General features: G+C 45.8%; 1 protein-coding gene across 2 annotated transcripts; it reads right to left on the bottom strand.

The window, feature by feature from the left end:
• Positions 1 to 4,448: 4,448 nt before the first annotated feature.
• On the bottom strand, positions 4,449 to 18,246 carry LOC146834499 (uncharacterized). Of its 2 annotated transcripts, none has more exons than XM_085601892.1 (2): positions 18,214 to 18,246; positions 4,449 to 8,343 (listed from the first exon to the last, which is right to left on the bottom strand). In XM_085601892.1, exon 2 carries the CDS (start codon positions 8,153 to 8,155, stop codon positions 5,543 to 5,545), a length of 2,613 nt encoding a protein of 870 aa, XP_085458018.1. In that variant the 5' UTR covers positions 8,156 to 8,343; positions 18,214 to 18,246; the 3' UTR covers positions 4,449 to 5,542. The 2 variants fall into 2 exon arrangements, with proteins under 2 accessions (XP_085458018.1, XP_085458019.1); XM_085601893.1 differs by having other exon boundaries at positions 4,449 to 8,328; positions 18,214 to 18,244.
• Between the last annotated feature and the right edge of the window lie 5,066 nt (positions 18,247 to 23,312).

The following is a 23,312-nucleotide window of genomic DNA, read 5'->3' as shown; positions in this document are numbered from 1 at the left end:
AAGCTGCAGCGACCTAGAGAGAGGTGAGTGTCCCCCTCCTCCAGCTAGGACCCAGAAACGCCCCAAAGCAGTCCGTGACTTTAACCCCAGGGTGCGTGCACTTTTCAGCTGGGTCTAACTCCTCGCTTTCCACCCAGTTCAGCTGGGCGCTTCTTCGCTACCGCCAAACCCCGGAGCCACAAGCAACTCTCCGACCGGGTTCTCCAAACATTGGGAGGTCCTCTGGAAGGTTCCCTCGATCCTTCCGGTCTTACGGCTTGTGGTGTTCCATTAATATTCTCACTACGGAAACCTACGGTCACGGCGCTCTTCAGCCCCACGGATACCCGGGCTCCCGAGTAACAGCGCCTGTGTCTAAGTAGGTGATTCCTTGTCCCGCATCTTTCCTGGTGGAACATCCGAACACCGCGCTCCTCAGCCCCACGGATACCCGGGCTGGAAGTAGAAGCGCAACTGGTGTCTTCGGCGAAACCTGAAAGCACCCACAACTTCCTTGGGGAACCATCGAACACCGCGCTCCTCGGCCCCACGGATACCCGGGCTGGAAGTAGAAGTGCAATTGGTGTTTCCTGCGACACTGGAAGTCGGAAGCTCTATATCCGATACAGAACCCTGCACCGCCCAGGCGAGGCTGGGACCAGTGGAGTGAACTGGACCTGGTTCTCCTTCAAACTCCCGACCTCTGACTCACCCTTTTCCGGGACAGCCTAAGAGACAGGTACAACAGAGTGCATCCGGAAAAGATTACCATCGGTGCGAGGGAAGATCAACGCCATCCCTAACCCCTCTCTCCTTATCTCATTCCAGGTATCCCTCTCGGCTGTCTCCATCCCGTCCTTCCCTCGTCCACCTGTCTCCTGCGCCCGAGGGTCTTTATACGAATCCGGGCAGGGGACGGATGGGAGGGGGACCCCCTATAGCTTCAGCGTCATCCCGAGGAGAACACACAGGGTCGGCCACGACAGGTGCTGAGTACCTGCGCTTTTTTAATTTTTAAGGGCAAGTTCCTGCACTTCTCAGCGAAAGTCCAATATTTGTAATAGGTGCCATCGTAGTAAACCGGTATTCTACGTTAGTGAGTGCCAACGCTTCTATATTATTTTCTCTTCAAGCATGGAGAATACCCTTACATCCAGCCACGGTTTGTGCAGGTAACAGCGGTGGAAAAAGAACACTTGAAGTGAGGAACTTAGATTTCTGATCGCGATCGAATCGACCCGCCATTTTGTGCTCCACCGCCATTTTGTGTTGCCATCTATTCTGCTTTTTCTGCAGCTTCATGTTAAAAACAGCCTTTCTGCCTCTATTTGCAAAGCTGGTGTTAGGACTGGCCGAGTACACTAATCTCCGTCTGGTTTTCTAATCCCTGTCTCAACTAGCTGTTGATACACACACTATTCTTTTCTGACTTTATCTTATCATCTGGCCTTCACTGTCTTCTGCTAGCATTCTCTCGTTTCACAACTATCCGCCAGCACACACAAACGTATCTCGTCACCTGCAAGTTAGTTGCGAATACGTTAATGAATTAGTTTGCGGGAGGGGTGACAAACATAGTTGGAGGAGAGGTTTCTTCGAGTCATCTGACACTTTTGTTTTCCAATCTCTCCTATTGGTTCTGTCATGTTTTCCAACTTTCCTTATTGGCTCTTTCCTGTATGCTCTGGGTGTACATTTAGTTAATGTATATGTTATCTATATAGTATAAAAGATTGTGCGCCACAGAGTGAAGTGGCAGTCTCCTGAGAACCTACCTTGTGTACTTCTGGGATAACTGTACTAGCTGCAGCTAATAAAACTGATCTTCAAACGCCGACAGAGTGTCCCGTGTCTCTGTGTAGTTGAGCAGGTGAATCCAGGAGATTAAGGCGTACCCTGCGCCGCCAGGCCCAAAAGGTTCTGGTTCTTCAACTGGCGCCCCATGTGGGGCGGCTTCAGTGGTACCAGTTCTGCCTGAAGGTCGTGAGGAACCCCGCAAGAAAATTCCGGAGGGTTCGCGAGCCACATTAAGCGACCCCTGCATGTCGAAAGTGGTCCGAAGGTCTTTTGCAGCGCGGTTACTCCTTCCTGACGGCTACTGACGACCGCTGCCCTGACTGCCGCCCTGCTTTGGCCCATCCTTTGGTGATGTATGGTAAGGCAAGATGATAGACGGGCCTCTGTTGGCGGGAGAAGACGTCCTTAGTTAAGTATTTTCGTGGGTCGCGCCCACAATTTTTGTCCTTTGTTTTCTTAGTATTTGTGGTCCTTAGATTCGACTATTGCAATAGCCGAAGCCGAGGGTAAGTGCATTTGTGCTGCGTAAACTGAGTTTTACCCCCTTGAAGTTTGTGAACAGTCCGGTGATATCACGAGATGCCTGGTCTGACTAAGTTTGGAAGAATTTGTTGCTTTGGTTGTAATAGGGATTCCCGACTTGAGGACTCTTGTCCGATTCCTTCAGTTGGAACTCCCACATATGAGCTCTATTCGAAACATGGTGTTGGCCCCATTGCCTTTAGCGAGGCATGGACCCGATACACGAAGAAAGATGGTGTTCTAAAATGGCCAGAAAATGGTAGTTTTGATCCTGATGTGCTAGATAATTTAGAAGCAGTTTTATTCAAAAGAAAAGCCCGACCGGCAATGTTTGACTCTTTCCGCCTTTGGCGTAAGGAAGCCAAACAGAAAGAAATTAAGCAAGCAAAACGAGATAGAAAAGCACAGGGTATGACAATTATACAGGCTGCCCAACAGTTTAAAGACGATGAAATTGATAATGCGACTGAAATCTCAGAAAGACAGCATCATATGGCGATAGATAAATGCTATCCGGTGTTGCCTGTTTCCCCTTCCGATAATAAGAAAGATATAGAAGAAGATCCCCTAATGTCCCATTTATTAAGGTTGCCTCCGCCCTATGCACAAAGTGCCAATGCACCTCAGCCGTTACAGCCTGTTCAGCCGCCAGCGGTACCTCCGCCTGTTCCGGCTCTTCCGCATTTGCCTCCTCCAGTATTACCGCCTTTGCCGGTTTTACCGTTAACTTCAACTTCTTTGCCCTCATCTCCTGATCTTAGATCTCCTTTGCCTTCTGCAATTATCAGTTCTCCTCCTGTCAGTTCTCCTAATACTTTGTCTTCAATTCTTATGTCTAATTCTCCGTCTGTGCGTAAGCGTCTCACAGACACTGTCACTGGCATTTTATCTCCTTTCTTTGGAGCTTTAAATGTGTCTCCGGCTTTTGCTCGAAGACAGTCTCGTAGTCAGTTCCCAGATTTTAAAGAACGAGAAAGGTTAGACTCTCTTGCACGTAAATGGATCAAAAAGGGTCCTCAATACAGTGTGCTTGATATTATGCCTACTTTTTTGCAATAGAATGCGCCTACGCAAAGATATGGTTTTAATGCAATGTGCGATACTCTCATTAAAGAATGGGAAGATGTTAGTTCGAGTTCGATCCCACAAGATCTGTTAGAGGTTCAGACTGATTTTGATAAAGGACTTATTGTGGGTTCTAAAGTTGAGAAAGCTGTAAGGACACTTATTTCTTATAGATCCTTATTGTCTTCTCAGGCTCTCCTTGATTCTGATCCGTCAGTTAAATTGACACTGAAAAATTATCCCATGAGAGAGGTTCCTCCAGTATGGAAGGAAGAGGTTCCAGCAGCAGGTGGTAATCCACTTATTCCTGCTCATTTTCAACGTATATGGGTACATGTCCCTTGGAAGAGATCTGAAGTTTTGGCCCTTAAACAGACTCTACCGGATCCTCGCAAAAACCCTGCAGGTTATTACAAAGAATTATCACAGACAGTTGATGCTTGCATCATGAACCTAGCATATATCGACATGTTGATGGGAAATGTAGTCCCACAGACAATATGGGCTAAGATTCGTAAGGAGGATCACGTGCAGGAATTAGGTGCTACTTGGTGTGTTATAACTACCACAGATAGAGATCAAGTGGGTGGTGCAAAGCCTGACGCTTTGATTTCGGAACTCCCTGGTAGAATTATTACATTAATGAAAACTATGATGCCTGCATTGAGAGTTAATTGGGATAAACTAGCAGCATGCAAACAAAAGAAAGATGAAAGTGTCTCTGATTTCTTCACTCATTTTGAGGAGACATTTATCGATCACAGTGGTCAAGATATGGCTACAGAGGATGGACAGCGATTATTTGTGGACAAATTTGTATTTAATTTGCTTCCCGAGCTGTCACACAAATTGAAAGATTCAGAAAGTTCATGGGCTGTTTCTTCTTCTGCCCAGATATTGGCTACTGCGCAATATTATGAAAACAGAGATAAGGAGGAAAAAGAAAAGCAGGAGAAAAAGACTGTCGGAGGGAGGATTTATTACAGGACAAGGAAGCTAGGGGCGGTACTCAGAGCCCCGGGAGCTACCACAGAACTGGGCAGGAGAGTGAGTCAGGGACAAAAGGGGCACCTTAATTTGGGCAGGGGTGCCTGGGAACGCTCGCTCTAGAATTGAAGAAAACAGACATGTGAGACATGGAATTTGAGGTAGAACACAATAGCAGTTTAATGAGAAGATGCAACTTCAAAGAAACCGCAAATCAGAGACACAAAATACAGAATTCATATAATCACATGTCCATTCTCTCCGTATCAGATTGCCTGAGAGAAGGAAAGCATTTTAAGAGACAAGTTATACCTAGGAGATATGTTTCAGAGTACAAGAACTCTATTACCTAGGAACTCTCACGTCTACTCTAGAGCTAGCATTCCTGCAATTTTGAATGAAACAAATACATTTTGATCAAATAGAAAAAGACAATAACTAAGCATAACAGTACATTTCATATAGGTGAACACAACACAATGCTAAGCAGGCGCAGAAGCAAACACAAGAGCCCCTAAGAACTCTTGGGGAAACCTACGGAATCTGTCTGTCACCTACATACAGACAGCGAGGTAATCCGTTAAGGTGTCTGCGTGCTCTCCTTATATACTAAATTTTGGGCTGCTTCGCACGCAACTCTTACCCAAAAATAAACCTCGTCTGCAGAATTTCACCAGACATGTCGTCATTTACCCACTTAATGCTGACAATGAACTAGGTGAAAAGGTCAGTTTCTCAGGCCAATCGCTTGTCGTAAATTACACAGAGCAAGCAGAAACTATAAATAGACATTGTGCGCAAAAGCGAAAAATACAAACAGATATTGTGTTCAAATCGAATATATACATACATAAATCCTCTCAACTTAAGCTCTGCGGTTGCCACTTCCTGAAATGCGGGAAACCTGCCCAGGAAGCAAGTGCTATGCCAGGATGCAGCTTACTGTATGTTGAAGTGTCAAGAGGATGCTGAACTTTTGGTACCGACCGGGTAGGGTGGGGGCTACCAGCTTGGAGGCAGAAAGCTTCGCAGAAAGAGGAACTGAATCTGCGTTGGGTCAGAGTTGGGTCAGACCTGCCATCAGCCTGCGATGCACTAAAATGGCAGAGCCACGGTCAATTTAACTAAGGCCTACATAACATATAAAAGGGCCTACACAGCACGGGCAAGTGGGAGGGATGTCTCAGGACAACTATATGGGACAATCAGTCCCTTTCTCATTTCCCTCCTCTTGTTCATCTTTAATGAACACCATTCGTACAGCATACTTAGCTGGCGGTGGGAGGAGTGGCCATGTGGCGTCACGCGGAGAAAGCCCTCCCTCACTCCTATTCGGGCCTGCTTCTATTTCTCCCTGTGATTCCTCTTTATCCCCAGCCATTATCTCATATGGGTGTACTAAGTCTTTCCTTGAGGGAAGTGGGGGGCTTCCAGGCACCTGGGGCTGATAACACCTACTAAGGGAAGCTTGTGACGCGTTGGACCCAGGGATGGTGAGCTCTACTATGTTCAGCCTAGTTACTTCTTCCCCATCCCCCTGTTCAGTGCGTATTCCAGTGTACTCCCCTGAGCTTGCGTAGTTCATACCAATTACCGTAGAACTGAATCTTTTCACACAATGTATTAGAATCTGTACACCACAACACAACAGCAACAGCACACAAATTATAGGCATCATAAGTTTTAGTACAGCAGACAACCATGAAGGCATCCAGTCAAAACTGAACAAATTATCAAAAACGTCTGCTTCAGCACCTCCTTCCTCATGCATCTGTCTCCCCAAAGTGTCCAAGTCTTCGATGGCTTTTGTAAGTGTTCCGTTGTCCGCATCATTAGCCAAAATGAAAGTACAGCAGGATTTCCCCACTCTTGCACATACACCACCACTCATCGCAGTCAGCTGATCTAGAACATATCTGTGCTCTAGAACCATAAGTCTCAGAGGTCTCAGTTCTTCTTTCACGGCGTTGAACCCATCACGGGTGTTGTTGACGAGCTGCATCAGTTCGTATCGCGTCACTTGGAGCCAGCGAGCATTGGCTTTTGTCTGGAACATGGGGACAGCGCCCCCGAAGAATAGTTCAGCTTCGTTGAAAAGGAGGAAATCTCTTGGAATCTCGTGAATTGGACCACTTGAGAAATATTCCTGAAGGCTCCTTTTTCGGTGGTGGAGCAGGGTGACATCACCTGTCCTTGGGTGGGTATGGATGCGGGAAATGTTCGATGCTGGTACAACCAGGTGTAGTTCATGCATCATGACCATGGAACACAGTCCTTTCCAGTGGGGTGGCAGCTGCAGGTAAATGTGTTCACCGCAGGCCCAATAGATGTCCATGAGGCTGGAGGTGCCGTACTGAAGGTCCGAATTAAAAATTGTGCTGCTGCAGTTTGTGTTGCGGCCCACAGAGATCGTTCCGTTACCTAGGAAACAAAGGAGAGGAGACTTTAGCTTGTATGCTTTCTTTGGTTGGTATCTTGTACCCTCATTGAAAGTGTATCTTCTAGTCTCTTGTGCCCATATCTCAGCGCACTCCTCCCCAATCTTCTTATCAACACGATGTGTGTCATTTTCCTTCACAATTGCATCCCCTAAGGAGGCTGCCTTACACACCAAGTCATGTGGGCCATTCCACCTGCCGTTAAAATAAATGTTGGCCTGCAGGCGCAATATTGGCCTCCACTGACAAGGGCACTGGGAATCATTATGGTAGGCTTGGCGATGCACTGGTGAGTGACATTTTGACGGGGGTGTTGGGAAGGCGAAGTACCCTAGTCTCCTAAAGTTGTATCTCCAGACCTCCAACAGGCCGATGGGCATTTCCATACCACGGTAAGCCTCTATCCTCCTTTCATACTCTGATGGATTTGTTATCACTGTAAATGTAACATACTTGTCATCCCACTCTGTAGCATTCACAAACACACCATCTATTGTGGCTGAGTGGAGCTGTATCTGACCATGTATGCGACAAAGAAACAGATGTAGGAGACATTTGGCAGTGGGTGGTGGCACTTCTCTGGGAAATATCAATTTGTCTGCGCCTACAGCATGAGGGATGTGAGAGCACACAAAGCAGGATTCATTCGTGACCTTCCTCCCGACCTCCCTCATGTCTCTATACCACATGTTGTCAAACAGTGCATTGTGAACCCCATTATCCTCTGATATCTTATCAGTGCGCTGGGAGGGGGAACCAGGCATGAAATGCTGGTCATAGGTGAACACAACTGTGTCCTGAAGTTTACTAACCCAGTCTGCTACTGGCGGGGCCACTGCTTGCTTGTGAGTGTTACGTGGCGTATACCTGGCAGGTGCCTTTATGCCTCTGACAATCAATTCACTCCCAACACTTCGCTTGTTCTGGCGGGCCTTTTTATGAGTATCTGGCACATGGGCATTCAAGGTGATATCCAGTACCATATCCCATTCTGTTGGGTTAGCAGGCGGTGTGGATGGTACCAGAGTGGGCGGTGCATAGGTGTCAGGAAGTGTCTCAGACTGGGGTTGTCCTAGGGTGGATCTAACATCGCCAGCTGTACCTCCCCTTCTCTCTGGATACACCACAACCCAATCAAATGCAATTACTGCAATTAAAAATGCAACAAAGAGAATACCAATTACTGTACATATCTTTTTCAGTGAAAGCGAGGAACGTCTGTTACTGTGTCTTAGTCCATAGATGGCCATGCGATCTTCATACTCCTTCTCTTGGTTAGACCATGGAAACATGATGCCCTCCTCTTGTCCATAGTTCAGGCCTGGGATGGTGCCGGGTGGATCCTCACGTGGCTCCGATGTATCCATGCCTTCCTTTCGGCTATTCGGACTGCAGTGGGTGAAGAGTCTATGACCTGATAGGGTCCTTCAAATTTAGGATCTTTCCACTTCCGGACTTTTTTCTTTACGAAGATTATTGTCCCAGGGCAAATAGGTGGAAGTTCATCAGAAATAGAGCCCTTGTTCTGTGTCCTTGATATCTGAATAGAAAGGAACTTTGCAGCACGAGTTAGTGCACACAAGTAATCAAACAGTTCAGCTTTCACAATCTCAGAAGACATTTCAGTGTCTACTTTAGGTCTGGTGGAGGGAACAACCACATTCATTGATCTGCCCGTGACAAGCTGGTGAGGCGTAAGGTGATGGTCAGAACTGGGAGCATTTCTGAGTGTGAACAGAGCAATGGGAAGGCAATAGAGCCATTTCTTTCCAATTGTGGCACTTATCTTACTGATTTTGGCTTTGAGCAGGCCGTTAAGGCACTCACAAATACCATTGCTTTGTGGATGATAGGCTGATGTCAACTTATGTTTTATTCCTAACATTGAGGTAATTATGGCAAAGATATCATTTGAAAAATGGCGGCCATTGTCACTTCGAATAGCATCCGGTAATCCCCAGCGACATATGACCTCACGAAGCAAAAAAGTAGCTGCGGCCTTTGCGTCACAATGGACACATGGTCCAGCTTCAATCCACCTTGAAAATGGGCATACCACTACAATGAGGTACCTGTAATTGTTGCATCTGTCAATCATGTCTATGTAATCAATGTGGAGTTCTCTAAAGGGACCTTTGGGCCTTGGTATTGTTGAGGCAACTGTCTTCATAGTTGGGTTAGGTGAATATTGTTGACAAATGAGGCACTGATGAACGAAGAGTTGTATCTGCTCATATGCATTGGGGATGAACCACTCTGTCTGCAAAGTTGTGGACATGATATCATGAGGGACATGTGTCGGAAGGTGTAACTGAGTGAGCGCTACTTGTAATAGTGCCTGTGGCATAACTGGCTTCCCTGTCATTGTCTGTCTGTAAATGAAATCTGAAACATCTTGTTGCACTCCTCTCTTCTTCCATAGCTCTTTCTCTTCAGGAGGGGCACTCTCCTGTATTTCTCGTAGGTGTAGTTGTGCAATGATATCATATTGCTGTGTATCATCTATAGTGTATGGAAGTGTTGGATCAGGGGTATCTGAGAGCAACGATTCACTTGTGTCATCTACTGTACTTTGTGTATCTACCTGTACTATGACGGATGCATCTTGAGCAAACAGAATGGGGGCACAGGTATTTTGCTCTGTCACTTGAGATGGTGCAGGTCGGGGCCCTCTGGCAGCTGCTTTAGCAGCCCAATCTGCCATGGCATTTCCTCTGGAAACAAAATCTTGGCCATTTGTGTGTGCAGTACACTTTACTACAGCCACTTCTGCTGGTAATGTTAATGAATCTATTAGTTCCTCAAGTAACTGTTTGTGCATTACAGGTGTGCCATCAGTTTTAAGGAAGCCACGCCTTTTCCATCTCAGGATGCTGGAATGTGTTGTTGTGGTGACATATGCAGAATCTGAGTATACAGTAATCCTCTTATCAGCTCCATGTTTGAGGGCTGCAATCAAAGCTACCAACTCTGCTGCCTGCGCTGAATAATGTGATGGCAATGCTATTTGCTGTACGATGTCTAGAGAGTCAGAGGAGTCCCTCTGTTGTGCTCTGACCACTGCAGCACCTGTGTATCTTATTCCTGTCTCTTGATCAATGGTAGAGGAACCGTCAACAAAGTAAATTACACTATCTGGCAATGGGTCTTCTTTCGCTGTTCCTGACTCATCTGGACAATATGTGGCACAGTCATGACTGTCATCATCAGTGGTGGCAATGGGATGAACAAAGAACGTGGCAGGGTTCACAGTATGACATTTAACAACCTTCAAGGATGGTAATGACAGTATCACTTCATATCCTGACACTCTTTGTGTAGTAAGAGTTGTTTTAGCTTTTTGTATCACTGCGAATACTGCATGCTCAGTGTACAGTGTCAGAGGGGACCCCATGACTATGGGGGTGCTTTTCTCAACAGCAAATGCTGCGGTTGACAAGGCCTGCTCACAAGGATAATGGCCTTTCATTACCGAATCTAACATGCCACTGAAGTATGCAACGGGTTTGTGGCCCATGGGGTACTTCTGGGTGAGGACTGCTGTCATGACCTGTCCATTACAGTGAGTGAATAGATAGAACTCTTTTGTGTAGTCAGGAGAGCCTAACACAGGTGCGTTTGTAATCTCATCTTTCAATTTGGCAAAGGCTGACGTCATTTCAGGTGTCCAGTCAATCTTATTATGCCTGTCTTTGGCCGTTTTGACAGCTGTCAGGAGTGGTGCAGTGATGGTGGAATAGTCAAAAACCCATTGTCTAACGTAGTTCACTAGTCCTAGGAACTTTTGCATGTCCTTAACTGACTGGGGTTCAGGAGTGCTTCTTATTGCCTCTACTCTTCCTGGGGTAACTTTTCTCCCTGATGCTGAGATTAGCTGTCCTAGGTACTGTACTTCTTCCTGACAATATTGGAGTTTCTGTTTGTCTACTTTGTATCCTCTCTGTGCCAATGTTGTAAGCAGAGCAACTGTATCCCGTCGGCACTGCTGCTCAGTGGTGCTACAGAGGAGTATGTCATCAACATATTGTAGCAAGGTGCTGTCACATTGGAAATTTGACAAGTCATCTTTGACAACTCTGTTGAATACACTGGGGGACTCACAGTACCCCTGGGGCAGTCTTTTATATGTGAATTGCCTACCTTGGAACGAGAAAGCAAATAAGAACTGGCTGTCTATGTGTAGAGGGACACTAAAAAATGCATTCTTCAGGTCAATGACGGAAAAGTATTTAGTGTCAGGTGGGATGTTGGTAAGTATCACTGAAGGGTCTGGGACGATGGGAAACTCTGGGATCACTATGCTGTTAATTGAGCGTAGGTCATGCACTAATCTCCATTGATTAGTCTTCTGTTTCCTCACCGGAAAAAGGCACGTGTTACACGGCGAGATACAGGGGTATATCACACCTTGATGTAGCAGCGCTTGTATGGTAGGGGCAATTCCCTCCTCTGCTTCCCTAGACAAAGGGTACTGGCGCACTCTGGGTAGAAGGGCACCTGGTTTCAGTGTTACCCTGAATGGCGCAGCTGATTTAATGAGCCCCACATCATTGGGACCTGTTGTCCAAAGAATGCTTGGTACCTGAGCTAAGTCTGAGTCACGGGTAGCATCGAATACTTCGGGCGGAGTTGGAGTTCTAATCTCAACTATCACCGACAAAGGTACCGGATTTTGATAAATAATCTCCACTTTGGAATATTCCTCAGGATCTCCAAATAGTTGGTGATCTGAAATATTCCTTACTTGATGTCCAGGTTCAATGAAAATGACACAGGCCCATGTGTGGGCATTGTCGTCTAGTGCTAAGAAAGCTCCATACGTGGGTGTTATTTCAAGACAGTGTATTCCTAGGATCATATTTTTGTCAGGCACAGGCATGTTCTGTGACTGTGGACGAAAAAGGAATTCTTTGGGAAGTTGGACGGTGCGCCCATTCATCTCTGGTGTATTGGCAACAACAATGTGTACCGCTGTGGAGAATGCTTGCTCATCCATTGGGCGGGCTCTTATCTCATCTCTCAGGGAGGAATCCACAGTGACAGCCATCATCCTGCACATCGATGTACCAGGAATGGAACAAGTCATTGTACCGTTCTCTTTAAAACTAATTGTCATATTTAATTTGGCCATGAGGTCTCGTCCCAAGAGATTTACTGGGGACTGTGTGGAGTAGAGCAAGCGTTGCTGAATACATTTACCTCCTATTTCCATTGGTACTGGTTTGGTAAAAGGGACCCTTATTATTGCCCCAGAGAAACCCTGTGTGTCTGCGCTCTGGTTGGAGATGGGCAGTGCTCCTTCCCTGATGCAGGAAAACGTAGCACCTGTGTCAACCATAAAACTATAAGTTTTGTTGTTTATCGTGACATACACAACTGGGTCCTCTCTGATATTTGTGAGGCACGATAACACGGGACACACTAGAGTTGTCTGTGGGCTGTCCTAACTTGAATATCCTCCAGCCTGGTACTGCTGGATGGTGCCCTGTGAAAAGGGATTGGTGGTGGGCAGTATCGTGGCTCCCTGAGGCACAGGAGCTTGCGTCTGTGGCACCATTTGGTACACAGGCATCTGTGGCTGAAGTAGCTGTGGCTGTGCTTGTTGGATCTGGGGCTGCACTTGGGCCATCACAGGTGTCTGTAATTGTACCTGCTGCAGCATTGGCTGCTGTGCTGGGGAAGGATAGGAGTATACTGCTTGGGGCGGCAGCGGCTGCTGCTGCTGGTAGTATTGTACTGGCACTTGAGCTTGTTGTGTATTTCCTCTACTTACTGACCTCCCTTCATCCCGCATCTTCATATGACATTCCCTCACATAATGTCCAGGTCGCTGACAGTAGTAGCACACTCGTGCTCCTGGCTGTGGCGCAGGTCTTTGGAAGCCTAATCCTCTACCTCTCCCCCGCATCCCAGTATTTGCATATCTCATTTGCTCATTACCATAATACTGCTGTTGTTGCTCATTGGTGTATGCCTGTTGTTGCACACCATTATTGAAGGGCTGTGCCTGTAGGTTTGGTGCAGCTACTTGTGTGTTACCTCCTAGTGCAGTCTGGGCCTCTTGTGGGAAATTAGTGACAGCAGTCATCTGACTCACTGGTGAAGCCACCATCATTGTATCAGGGGTCTCCCTTTTCTTCAGTTTTTGCTGCACTAATTTAGCTGCTGCATTTTCAATAGCTAACAACCTTTTCTTCTCCTGTTCCTGCTCCTTTTTGCAAAAATGAATGATGTGGTGTTGTATCTCTGGCCATGGTTTGCACTCCATGGCTACTATTCCATCTAATTTGTCCTGTACTGCAGTGGGCAGTCCCTTCTTTACTGTGTGGTAAAAGAACCTACAATTACCCCCTGTCACATCCCATTTTTCTCCCAATTCCTGATGCCATTTCTCCTTCATTCGTGAAATGTACTGTGCTGGATCTTCATTGCTTTGCATTGTCTGTGACATCAAAGAGCTGATGTCAGGAACGTCAGGAAACTTCCTACGCAATTCATTCCATAGGGGTGATCTAATCTTATTGAAGGGGTTACCGTCACACTGTGTATTAGTGGTAGACAGTCTTGTGTCAATGCGTGTAAACATGTCCTCTGCATCCTCTCCAATCAAGGAGGTGAGCAGACTCTTTACATCTCCAATAGCCAATGGAACACCTGCAGTGTGTTTCTCAAAGGCCTGTATCCATTTTCCAGCACCCTCTGTGAGAGGTGGGAGTTGTTTCTTTAAATTGTCCTTGTCCATTAGTGACCAAGGAACATAAAGGGGGGGATCTTTAACATTTTTAAATAACAGGGGTAGCTGGCGTGTCACCCCTGTGGGCCTTGTGTTGTCATATCTACGTGCGTATTTCTGCCAAACTCTTAGGCCCTTGCTCATATAATCGTAATCCCAATCGTCATCTCCTGCCCCCTGCAGAATACATTCCTCAGCTGTGGCCATGTCTTCTGGTTCAAATGACCCATCCCGAGGCCAGACATTCATTTGAGGTGCATTAGCTTCTGTCCAACCTGCTAAATTATCTGAGAATGGATTGACATAATAGTCAGTCCCTTCCCCAAGTATCACTATCTCATTTGGCGTCAGACCATTGGTCATTGACGGCAATGGCCTGTTAGGGGCCATGTGATGCAGAGTCCTAGATCTTGTTGTTCTTAGCGTTGCAGTACCTGATACATCATAATCTTGTGGGATGTCATCAGGCCGCCCATGGCTACCTTGCACTGCAAGTCTCTCTCTCTCTGTCCTTCTCTGCCTTCTCCATCTTGTTTCTGCCCGTTCGAGCACACTTGGTAGATCAAGATTATCAAGGTCCATCTGTTGTGCATCTGGCCTGCGTGGTGTGACTACTGGAGGCACTACCTGAGGTATGTGTATAGATGGGGGCGTGACAATTGTTGGCAGAGCTTGCGGTGTGCTTGGGTTGATCATCAGAGGAGCTGCTGGGTTACTCTGAGGTGGGGCTGGGGCTATGCTTTGGACTTCCTGATGGAAGTCTATCCATGGCTCCTGCTGTGGGGGGATCATTGGGACCCCACCACTACGTGAACCCACCGGGCCTGCAGCTCCAACCAATTCACTTAGTGTTGGTGGCTGCCTTCTTCTAAATTGGCCTAAGCCACCCATTAGTTCAGTGAGTTGATCCTCTACCCTGTCCACTTGTAATGATAACCGCTGTATTGTTGCGGGGTGGCCAGTAGGACTCCCTGAATGTTGCTCGTGTGACGTGTCCCCTGATTCTCTATCTGTTCCTTGGTGTAAGTTGTGCTCTGTTCTCCATCTACTAATGTCCGCCTCAGTGATTATTTCTGGGCGAGATTGTTCACTATCTCTGTTTCCTCCATTGAATTGTAGCAAGTACTCTTCCTCTCGCTTGGGACCTGTGTTAAGGGGTCGCCACCCGTTATGGTGTGCCTGTGTATTGCTGTGCTGCTGGCCAGGGGAGAGGAATGGGCCATAGTGTCTAGTCCTTGTCTCTAAGGGCTCGCTATTGTCAGTGACAAATGTAGGCGCTGTAGGGTTAGGCCTAGGAAACGGCAAGTGGGAGCTGTGCTGTGAATCACCAGAGGCTCCATCACTCTCTGAGCCCTCTTCCTGCTGGTGAGCTGCAGAGTTGGGTGCTGGTGTCAGTTTTATTGTGAATAGCGCATCAATCTGACCTGGCATTCCTGATGTTGCACACTGCACCCCTGGACTTTGGGAGCTTAGTGTTACCTGGCCCTGCGCATTCCCTGGCATGCTGTTTGGTGAATCTTCTGAGGGATCTGAAGCAGAAATATCCTCATGTCCTACAGCTGCCTGTTCATTTAAATTAGGCTCTAAGTCAGCCTTAACAACTCGCTCTGTATACATGCCATCTGCGTCATAGGCTGGTGGCGGTGCGGTAGGTACTGGGGCCTTTTCATCATTGTCCTTAAAGACTCTCCACAGAGCTAGGGTTTCTTTACGTTTATCTAGTTTGTTCCCAGAGTACTTCCCCTCCAGGAACGTTTGAGCATGATCTAGTACTGCCCTATCGAAGGTACCCTCTTTTGGCCAAGGGTGTAGCATAGTCTGTGTGAGCTTGTGCAGCTCTCCACAATGTTTTCTAATACGTTTCCCCTGAGTAGTAAAATTCTTTATCACGTGTTCTAGTGGTGTTGCCATTATTCTCTAGCGTTGTGTGTATTCAGAAATAACAGTATACCTCCACTGGGTGTCACCTATCAACCTGCCACAGATGTGTTGTTATTTATACCCTAGGGTATTGTGTGGGTTAACTTATTTCTGACCACAAATAAACAATGTTATTCTCTTGGTAACAGGCGGTTCTGTAAGTATCCCCACAGTAATGGGTAATGTGTTATAGGAGGACGTCCCTGTAACTGCTCTATGATACTTAATGAGGGCTGCTGCTGCAGCTGCACATGCAGCTGCTGGGCGTGATGCTCACAAACCAGGGGTAAGTTGGGGTCGTTAAGTGCCTGCAACAATATCCTGTGCTGTTCACAGCCTAATACGTCGCTAGTGATTTGTGTGATTTGTGACCCTTCCTGTTGTTCCAGGTGGCTGTCGCCTGGAGGAGACGGTGTGAATAGAGGGGATGGTGTAAGTGATTCTTGGTGAGCGAGATCAGGGCTCCCCAGCTGGGTTAATGCCGTGGAGGAGTCTCTAGCAGCACATGGCGTCGGAGGGGACACTAGTGGCGGCTGCAGCAGTGTATCTGGAGCGTCTTCCACAGAGGGGGTGCTCTGTGGCAGCTCAAGTACAGGGTCTGGGTTCAGGGTAATGGGTCTACAGGTAGGCACTGGGAGGCGCAGCTGCACTAGGTGTAGTGAAGATACCTTTACCTCAGTGCCATGTGCTAGTGTGATTCCCAGCAACTTCCACGCTCTGGCTATCAAGGCACTTTGTCGCCTCCCAAAAGTTGCTATAGTCTGTTCGCCAGGATTGTGCACCGCTATTATTCTGTCATTTAATATGTGCAGAACTATCCCAACTGACTGATGTTCACTATTGCTCATCTGTATCCCTTAGTACTCTATATTAATAAATATATATATACTGCTCTCCTTATGTGTCAGTAGTCAGGGTGATCATATATTAGCTCGTCCCCCAATGCCTCTTTAATGGTTAAATAAAATGCCTCTTTAATCTCCCGCTTATCTGGACCGTTATAGACTCCTTCTGGTGAGAAGTCAGGAAACTGCAGGGCACCAGGATGTTCACCAAGGCAATAATGAAGGACCTTGCTTCGCAGGGGGTTACGGGGCCAGGAGCTAGTGACCTCAGTCAGTGTTTCTAATCCTGGCACTATCATAGAAATTTGCACATATATGGTGTCTGCGGTTCTATAAGTTCTGTAACCAAATATTCTATTCATCTGTGTACCTATGCTGTACCTCAAACCTTAGTGACACCTAGTTAATGTTAGCAGCACTAGAAATGTTCAATGGTTTGGAAAAAAGGCAGCACTAAATAATATACTTGTAATAATTGTGGCGCAAAAACATTCCAAATACAAAACACAAAACTTTCAATAAAACAAAAATCACTACGGTTATCAGTGGCAGATCAATACATGTGGGAGTACAAACAACAGAAAAGCATTGACATTCCTCCCTAGTTATTGAATCTCACTAACAAACCAATCTTCTACATTTGACAGTGATCTTCTGTTACAATAATAACCCTACCTAGCGGGTCTTATCCTAATAAAAACGATACAGACCAGTCAACATCAATTTAACATCATGTCCTTATACATTCAATATACATCTGCATATCATAAAACATATCATCAAATCTGCATATCATAAAATATATCATCAAACAAATACAAATAACAAAATAACTGTGCACGTAAATATGGCCTTACTAAAAGCAGCTTCTGTGTCAGTCAGTGACCCTTACTGCAGTGCCCATATAAGCACCAACCACAATAAAGTGCAATTGCTTCACTTTAATGAGCCTCTGTATGCATTATCAGACGGTAACCTGAAGTCATGCAGTCATGAAATTCTACATGTGTTTCACGAAAGAAGTAAGTCAGGCACGTTCAGAGTGTCTATTCTCAGACAATGACTGCATACCTTGCCCTCTGAAGGACAAGAATAGAACACGTGCTTTCTATTTACAAATGGCGCACGCACAAAAGGGAAACTGTCACAGAACTACCAAAAACTCATAACATCCAATAAACCAACCCGGGGAACCTCTTAAAATCCTCATAAACCAGGCGATATCCGTTATCCAGTAGCTAAGTGGACCGACAATATCCAACCTCTTTCCTACCTTGTATTGATGTAGGAGAGCCTCCACTGTATCCACACAGCACTCGGTGGAGCACTTTTTTATTGCTGAAAGAATACGATAGTAAATCGTATCTCTCCTTCTCTTCTACCAGGCCGACCCGTAGCCCCCTGGTAAAGAGGCGCTCTCTGTTTCACTATATACAGAGAGACCCAACAGCAAGCTATACCAAAAAGAATAGCATTGAAAAGACTGCAGACATAACCAGCCTCTCCTTATCCCTTATTCTTTTTACTTTTTTATTGTCTTTCTTCTATGCCTGTTTTCCTACAAAAACCAATGTAAAAATGTAAAATGTAAAAATTTAATACTAAAAAAAGAGCTAAATAAGCCCGTGAAAGGCGCAAGACGCAGCCTTCTCCTCCGGGCACTCAAGGCAAAAACAATAGCACACACATCTATATATAACATAAAGGAAACAATAAACCAACAACTTCCTGACCGTACTGTCCAGCTCAGAATTCCATGCCGCACACACAAGCCTCCCCAGTTAAAAAAAAACGTCCTTAGCGAGGCCAACCAAGACAGGAGACAGGAAAGAACTGAGAGCCGAGAAAAACACAGAAGCCTCACAAGCGCTCCTTTCATAAACCGTTACCAAAGCGTCACTTCACGTCAGGTAGTCATAGTACTCACCCGAGTGCTTGTACTCAAAGGCTTCAGCCAGAAAGGAGTGCTCAGTCTGCGTCCCCTCGAACCCAGCCGTTACTGCCCCCGTCTGCAGGCACTGCTAATCCGAGTCACGGCACCAAAATGTCGGAGGGAGGATTTATTACAGGACAAGGAAGCTAGGGGCGGTACTCAGAGCCCCGGGAGCTACCACAGAACTGGGCAGGAGAGTGAGTCAGGGACAAAAGGGGCACCTTAATTTGGGCAGGGGTGCCTGGGAACGCTCGCTCTAGAATTGAAGAAAACAGACATGTGAGACATGGAATTTGAGGTAGAACACAATAGCAGTTTAATGAGAAGATGCAACTTCAAAGAAACCGCAAATCAGAGACACAAAATACAGAATTCATATAATCACATGTCCATTCTCTCCGTATCAGATTGCCTGAGAGAAGGAAAGCATTTTAAGAGACAAGTTATACCTAGGAGATATGTTTCAGAGTACAAGAACTCTATTACCTAGGAACTCTCACGTCTACTCTAGAGCTAGCATTCCTGCAATTTTGAATGAAACAAATACATTTTGATCAAATAGAAAAAGACAATAACTAAGCATAACAGTACATTTCATATAGGTGAACACAACACAATGCTAAGCAGGCGCAGAAGCAAACACAAGAGCCCCTAAGAACTCTTGGGGAAACCTACGGAATCTGTCTGTCACCTACATACAGACAGCGAGGTAATCCGTTAAGGTGTCTGCGTGCTCTCCTTATATACTAAATTTTGGGCTGCTTCGCACGCAACTCTTACCCAAAAATAAACCTCGTCTGCAGAATTTCACCAGACATGTCGTCATTTACCCACTTAATGCTGACAATGAACTAGGTGAAAAGGTCAGTTTCTCAGGCCAATCGCTTGTCGTAAATTACACAGAGCAAGCAGAAACTATAAATAGACATTGTGCGCAAAAGCGAAAAATACAAACAGATATTGTGTTCAAATCGAATATATACATACATAAATCCTCTCAACTTAAGCTCTGCGGTTGCCACTTCCTGAAATGCGGGAAACCTGCCCAGGAAGCAAGTGCTATGCCAGGATGCAGCTTACTGTATGTTGAAGTGTCAAGAGGATGCTGAACTTTTGGTACCGACCGGGTAGGGTGGGGGCTACCAGCTTGGAGGCAGAAAGCTTCGCAGAAAGAGGAACTGAATCTGCGTTGGGTCAGAGTTGGGTCAGACCTGCCATCAGCCTGCGATGCACTAAAATGGCAGAGCCACGGTCAATTTAACTAAGGCCTACATAACATATAAAAGGGCCTACACAGCACGGGCAAGTGGGAGGGATGTCTCAGGACAACTATATGGGACAATTAAAAACGAAGGTTCTCTTGCAACAAGCTTATCCTCCTCGTTATGTTCAGCCTCAGTTTCAACAGCCTCCGCAGTTTCAGAGGTTGTATCAAAAGCCTGAACCATATATTTCGCGACCTTTGTTAGGACCTAATCAATGTGCCTATTGTGGAGAGGAAGGTCATTTTAAGAGTAGTTGTCCGGTTTTATTGCAGCGCAATGGAGCATTATCTGCTCCACGAGGTCGTGCTGGCCTTCAGTCAGCAAACAGAAGTAGAGGTCGGGGTGTGTTGACTAAAGAACATTGTGCCCTTCCTTCTCCAGATTCCGTGAACTACTTTGATCAGCAAAATGTTAGATCTACACAGTATTACAATGAAGACCATTATATTGAAGGCGAGAATGAACGTCTTCATGCTAACTAGGACAGCCATGGACAAAGTAAGGGAGTTGTGTCGATTCCAGTAGATCAGAATGGACCTTATGTTAACGTCACTACAATGGGTGTTTTAGAGCCATTTCTTCTAGATACTGGGGCGATGAGAAGTTCTATCATTCATTCTAAACTCCCTGGGGCACCTTTGTCTGGCTTAACGAATGTTTCTGTAGGATTTTCTGGCACCCCTGTTCGCAATCCAGTTTCTTGCCCTTTACCTATTTCAATCGGTCCTTATGATTTGGAAGCTCCACTTCTTTTGACGAATGGTTGCGGTGAGAATCTGTTGGGTCTAGACCTATTGAAAAGAATGCATGCTACGATATATTGTTCTCCTTCTGGTGTACATCTTACTTTAGGACAGAAACTGATCTCCCCAATGTATTTGTCCAAAGATCAGTTTCCACCTGAATTGCTTTCTCTTCCAGCAGCGCTTTGGGCCACGGGTCCGAACGATGTGGGTTGTCTTGAGATTCCACCTTATGTTATCACACTCAAGCCCACTGTTGAATTACCACGCATCCCACAGTATAGAATTTCTACTGAAGGTGAAAAAGCACTTTTGGAAATCATTCATGACTTAATTCAGAAGGGTGTGGTTGAAGAAACAAGAGGTAACACATGCAATAGTCCTATTCTTCCTGTTCTTAAATGCACTGATCCTTCTCAGCCTCCTGTATATCGTTTCGTAATTGATCTACGGGAGGTAAACAAAATTGTTGTACCACAATTTCCTGTTGTTCCAGATATCACTGCTCTATTGACAATGATACCTTCCACAGCGACTTGGTTCTCTGTTATCGATCTAAAGAATGCCTTCTTTAGTATTCCCATTGCAGAAGAGAGTAGGGACATTTTTGGCTTCTCTCTTGGAGGCCGAAGCTTCCGGTTTAAGCGTGCACCTCAGGGCTATTGTGAAAGTCCCTCCATTTACAGCCAAGCTTTAAAATGTCATCTTGATACTTTTCATTTGCCGTCTGGTGCTGCTCTTATACAGTACGTGGACGACTTGTTAGTCGCTGCAGATTCAGAAGATATTTGCAAAAATGTCACTGTTGCATCATTACGCCATTTGTTTAATCTGAATCATAAGGTTTCACCTTCCAAACTACAATACGTTTGTCGAGAGGTTACCTACTTGGGTCATCTCCTATCAAAGGAGGGACGACGATTGACACCAGAACGAATTCAGGCGATTACGCGAATGTCTGTGCCATCCACACAAAGGGAGGTACGTGCCTTTCTGGGTATCACCTCTTATTGTAGACAGTGGATCCCTAACTTCTCTCTAATAGCCAAACCTTTGTTGGCACTCACTTTAAAAGATACGCCTCAGCCCCTTCCTTGGACTGATGAGTGCCAAAAGAGTTTCACTGACTTACGTACTGCTCTGTGTTCTGCTCCTTTACTAGGGACCCCTGATTACAGTAAGCCTTTTACGCTCTATGTTCACGAGAGAGAAGGTTGTGCGCTGTCAGTTTTGACACAGCAATTTGGAGAGAAACAGCGGCCATGTGCCTATTTTTCAGCTACGTTAGATCCTGTAGCTAAAGCATTGTCCAGTTGTCTCAAAGCGACAGCAGCAGCAGCAATTTCTATTCGACAGTCTGCTGGAGTGGTGTTGGATAACACTCTCATTGTCATGGTACCACATGCAGTGGATACCTTGTTAAATAGAACGAAAACGCAGCATCTTACGAGTGCTCGTCTAACTGGATACGAGCTGACGCTTTTGTCTAGTCACGTACATATCAAACGATGTAATACCCTAAATCCAGCCACTCTGTTGCCCCTTCCAGACGAGAAAAGTATTAAGGAGCAACATGATTGTTTCTTCCGTACTGAGGAAAAGACAAAAGGAAGAATTGACTTGAAAGACACACCGCTAGAGAATCCGGATGGAACTCTATGGGTAGATGGTTCTTGCTTTAAAATGCCTAATGGAGATACAGTTTCAGCATATGCTGTTACTACTTTACATACAATTGTGGAAACTGCACGTATCAGACACAATTCAGCGCAAGCAGCAGAATTGATAGCATTAACGAGAGCATGTGTATTGTCGAAAGGGAAGAGAGTGAACGTGTACACCGACAGCCATTATGCCTTTGGTGTAGCGTTTAACTTTGGGCGTCTCTGGAAGGAAAGGGGATTTCTCACTTCTCATGGCACCAAAATGCAACATGGTCAGTTAGTGGCTGATCTTCTTGAATCACTTGCCTTACCCACCCAAATAGCGATTGTGAAGTGTAGTGCACACAAAAAGATTACAGATGATGTTGGTTGAGGAAATGCATTTGCAGATGGAATAGCGAAAAAGACAGTGAGAGATGTTACAAGTCGAATGTATGTGGCGGGTCCTGCGAATTGGGTCAGAGAGAGAGGAATGTATGAGGATACAGTGGAAAGTGTAAGAGCGATTCAGAAAGAGGCTTCAGAAAAAGAGTTGAGCAAGTGGAAAGAAAGTACAGGAATGTTGGATGAGATGGGTTGTTGGGTGTAATTATCTGAACACCAACGTTGGCTGTTACCGGATGCCTATGTATTCCCAGTGGTTACTATGGCACATGGTCCAGCCCACTTAAGTGCAAAAGGTATATGTAAACTTCTGGCTCCAGTGTGGCAAAATGAACAAATCCCAAAATGCGCAGACAATGTAGTGAAACATTGTATTATTTGTTTAATGTACAACCCGGGAAAGGGAACCCCAACTCCAGCAGGTCACTTTGCTCCTCCGACATATCCATTTGAGGTGTTGCAGATCGACTATATTCATATGGAGCGATGCAACAACCTCAAATACGTTCTGGTGGTAGTATGCGCCTTTTCAAGATGGATAGAAGCATACCCTCTAAAGGATAACACAGCCTTATCCACAGCTAAAGTTCTGCTAAAAGAATTTTTCCCCAGGTTTGGTTTGCCGCGCATTGTCTGGAGTGACAATGGGAGCGAATTTGTTGGCCAAGTCATGCAAAAAGTTTGTGCGGGTCTTGGTATCAAGCAAAAGTTCCATGCGGCAAATCATCCACAGTCAGCGGGTATAGTAGAATGCTACAACGGAACCTTAAAGTTAAAACTAGCAAAGGTTCAAGCTAGTACAGGACTCAATTGGCCCGATGCTTTGCCATTAGCACTGCTGTCCACCAGAACTGCAGTACACTCTCGTTTGGGACTTAGCCCTTACGAAGTAGTTTTTAGATGCCCGGCTAACGTATGGGGTGTCGCCCTAAGAAATACTCAGACTTGCCATATCCAATGTTGATTGACTACCTGCATGATCTTACGGCTAAATTGCGTGTTCTCCATCAACAGGTTCAGAGTGCTCTGCCGGAGGA

The sequence above is a fragment of the Triturus cristatus genome, chromosome 4_2 (assembly GCF_964204655.1).
Source record: "Triturus cristatus chromosome 4_2, aTriCri1.1, whole genome shotgun sequence".
NCBI lineage: Eukaryota > Metazoa > Chordata > Amphibia > Caudata > Salamandridae > Triturus > Triturus cristatus.
The sequence above is the reverse complement of the archived record's forward strand: the minus strand, read 5'-3'. Positions and strand labels throughout refer to the sequence as shown.

What these genes read in the sequence shown, in the direction of transcription:
- LOC146834499 (XM_085601892.1), bottom strand. Translation starts at nt 8,155, where the DNA reads ATGGATACATCGGAGCCACGTGAGGATCCACCCGGCACCATCCCAGGC.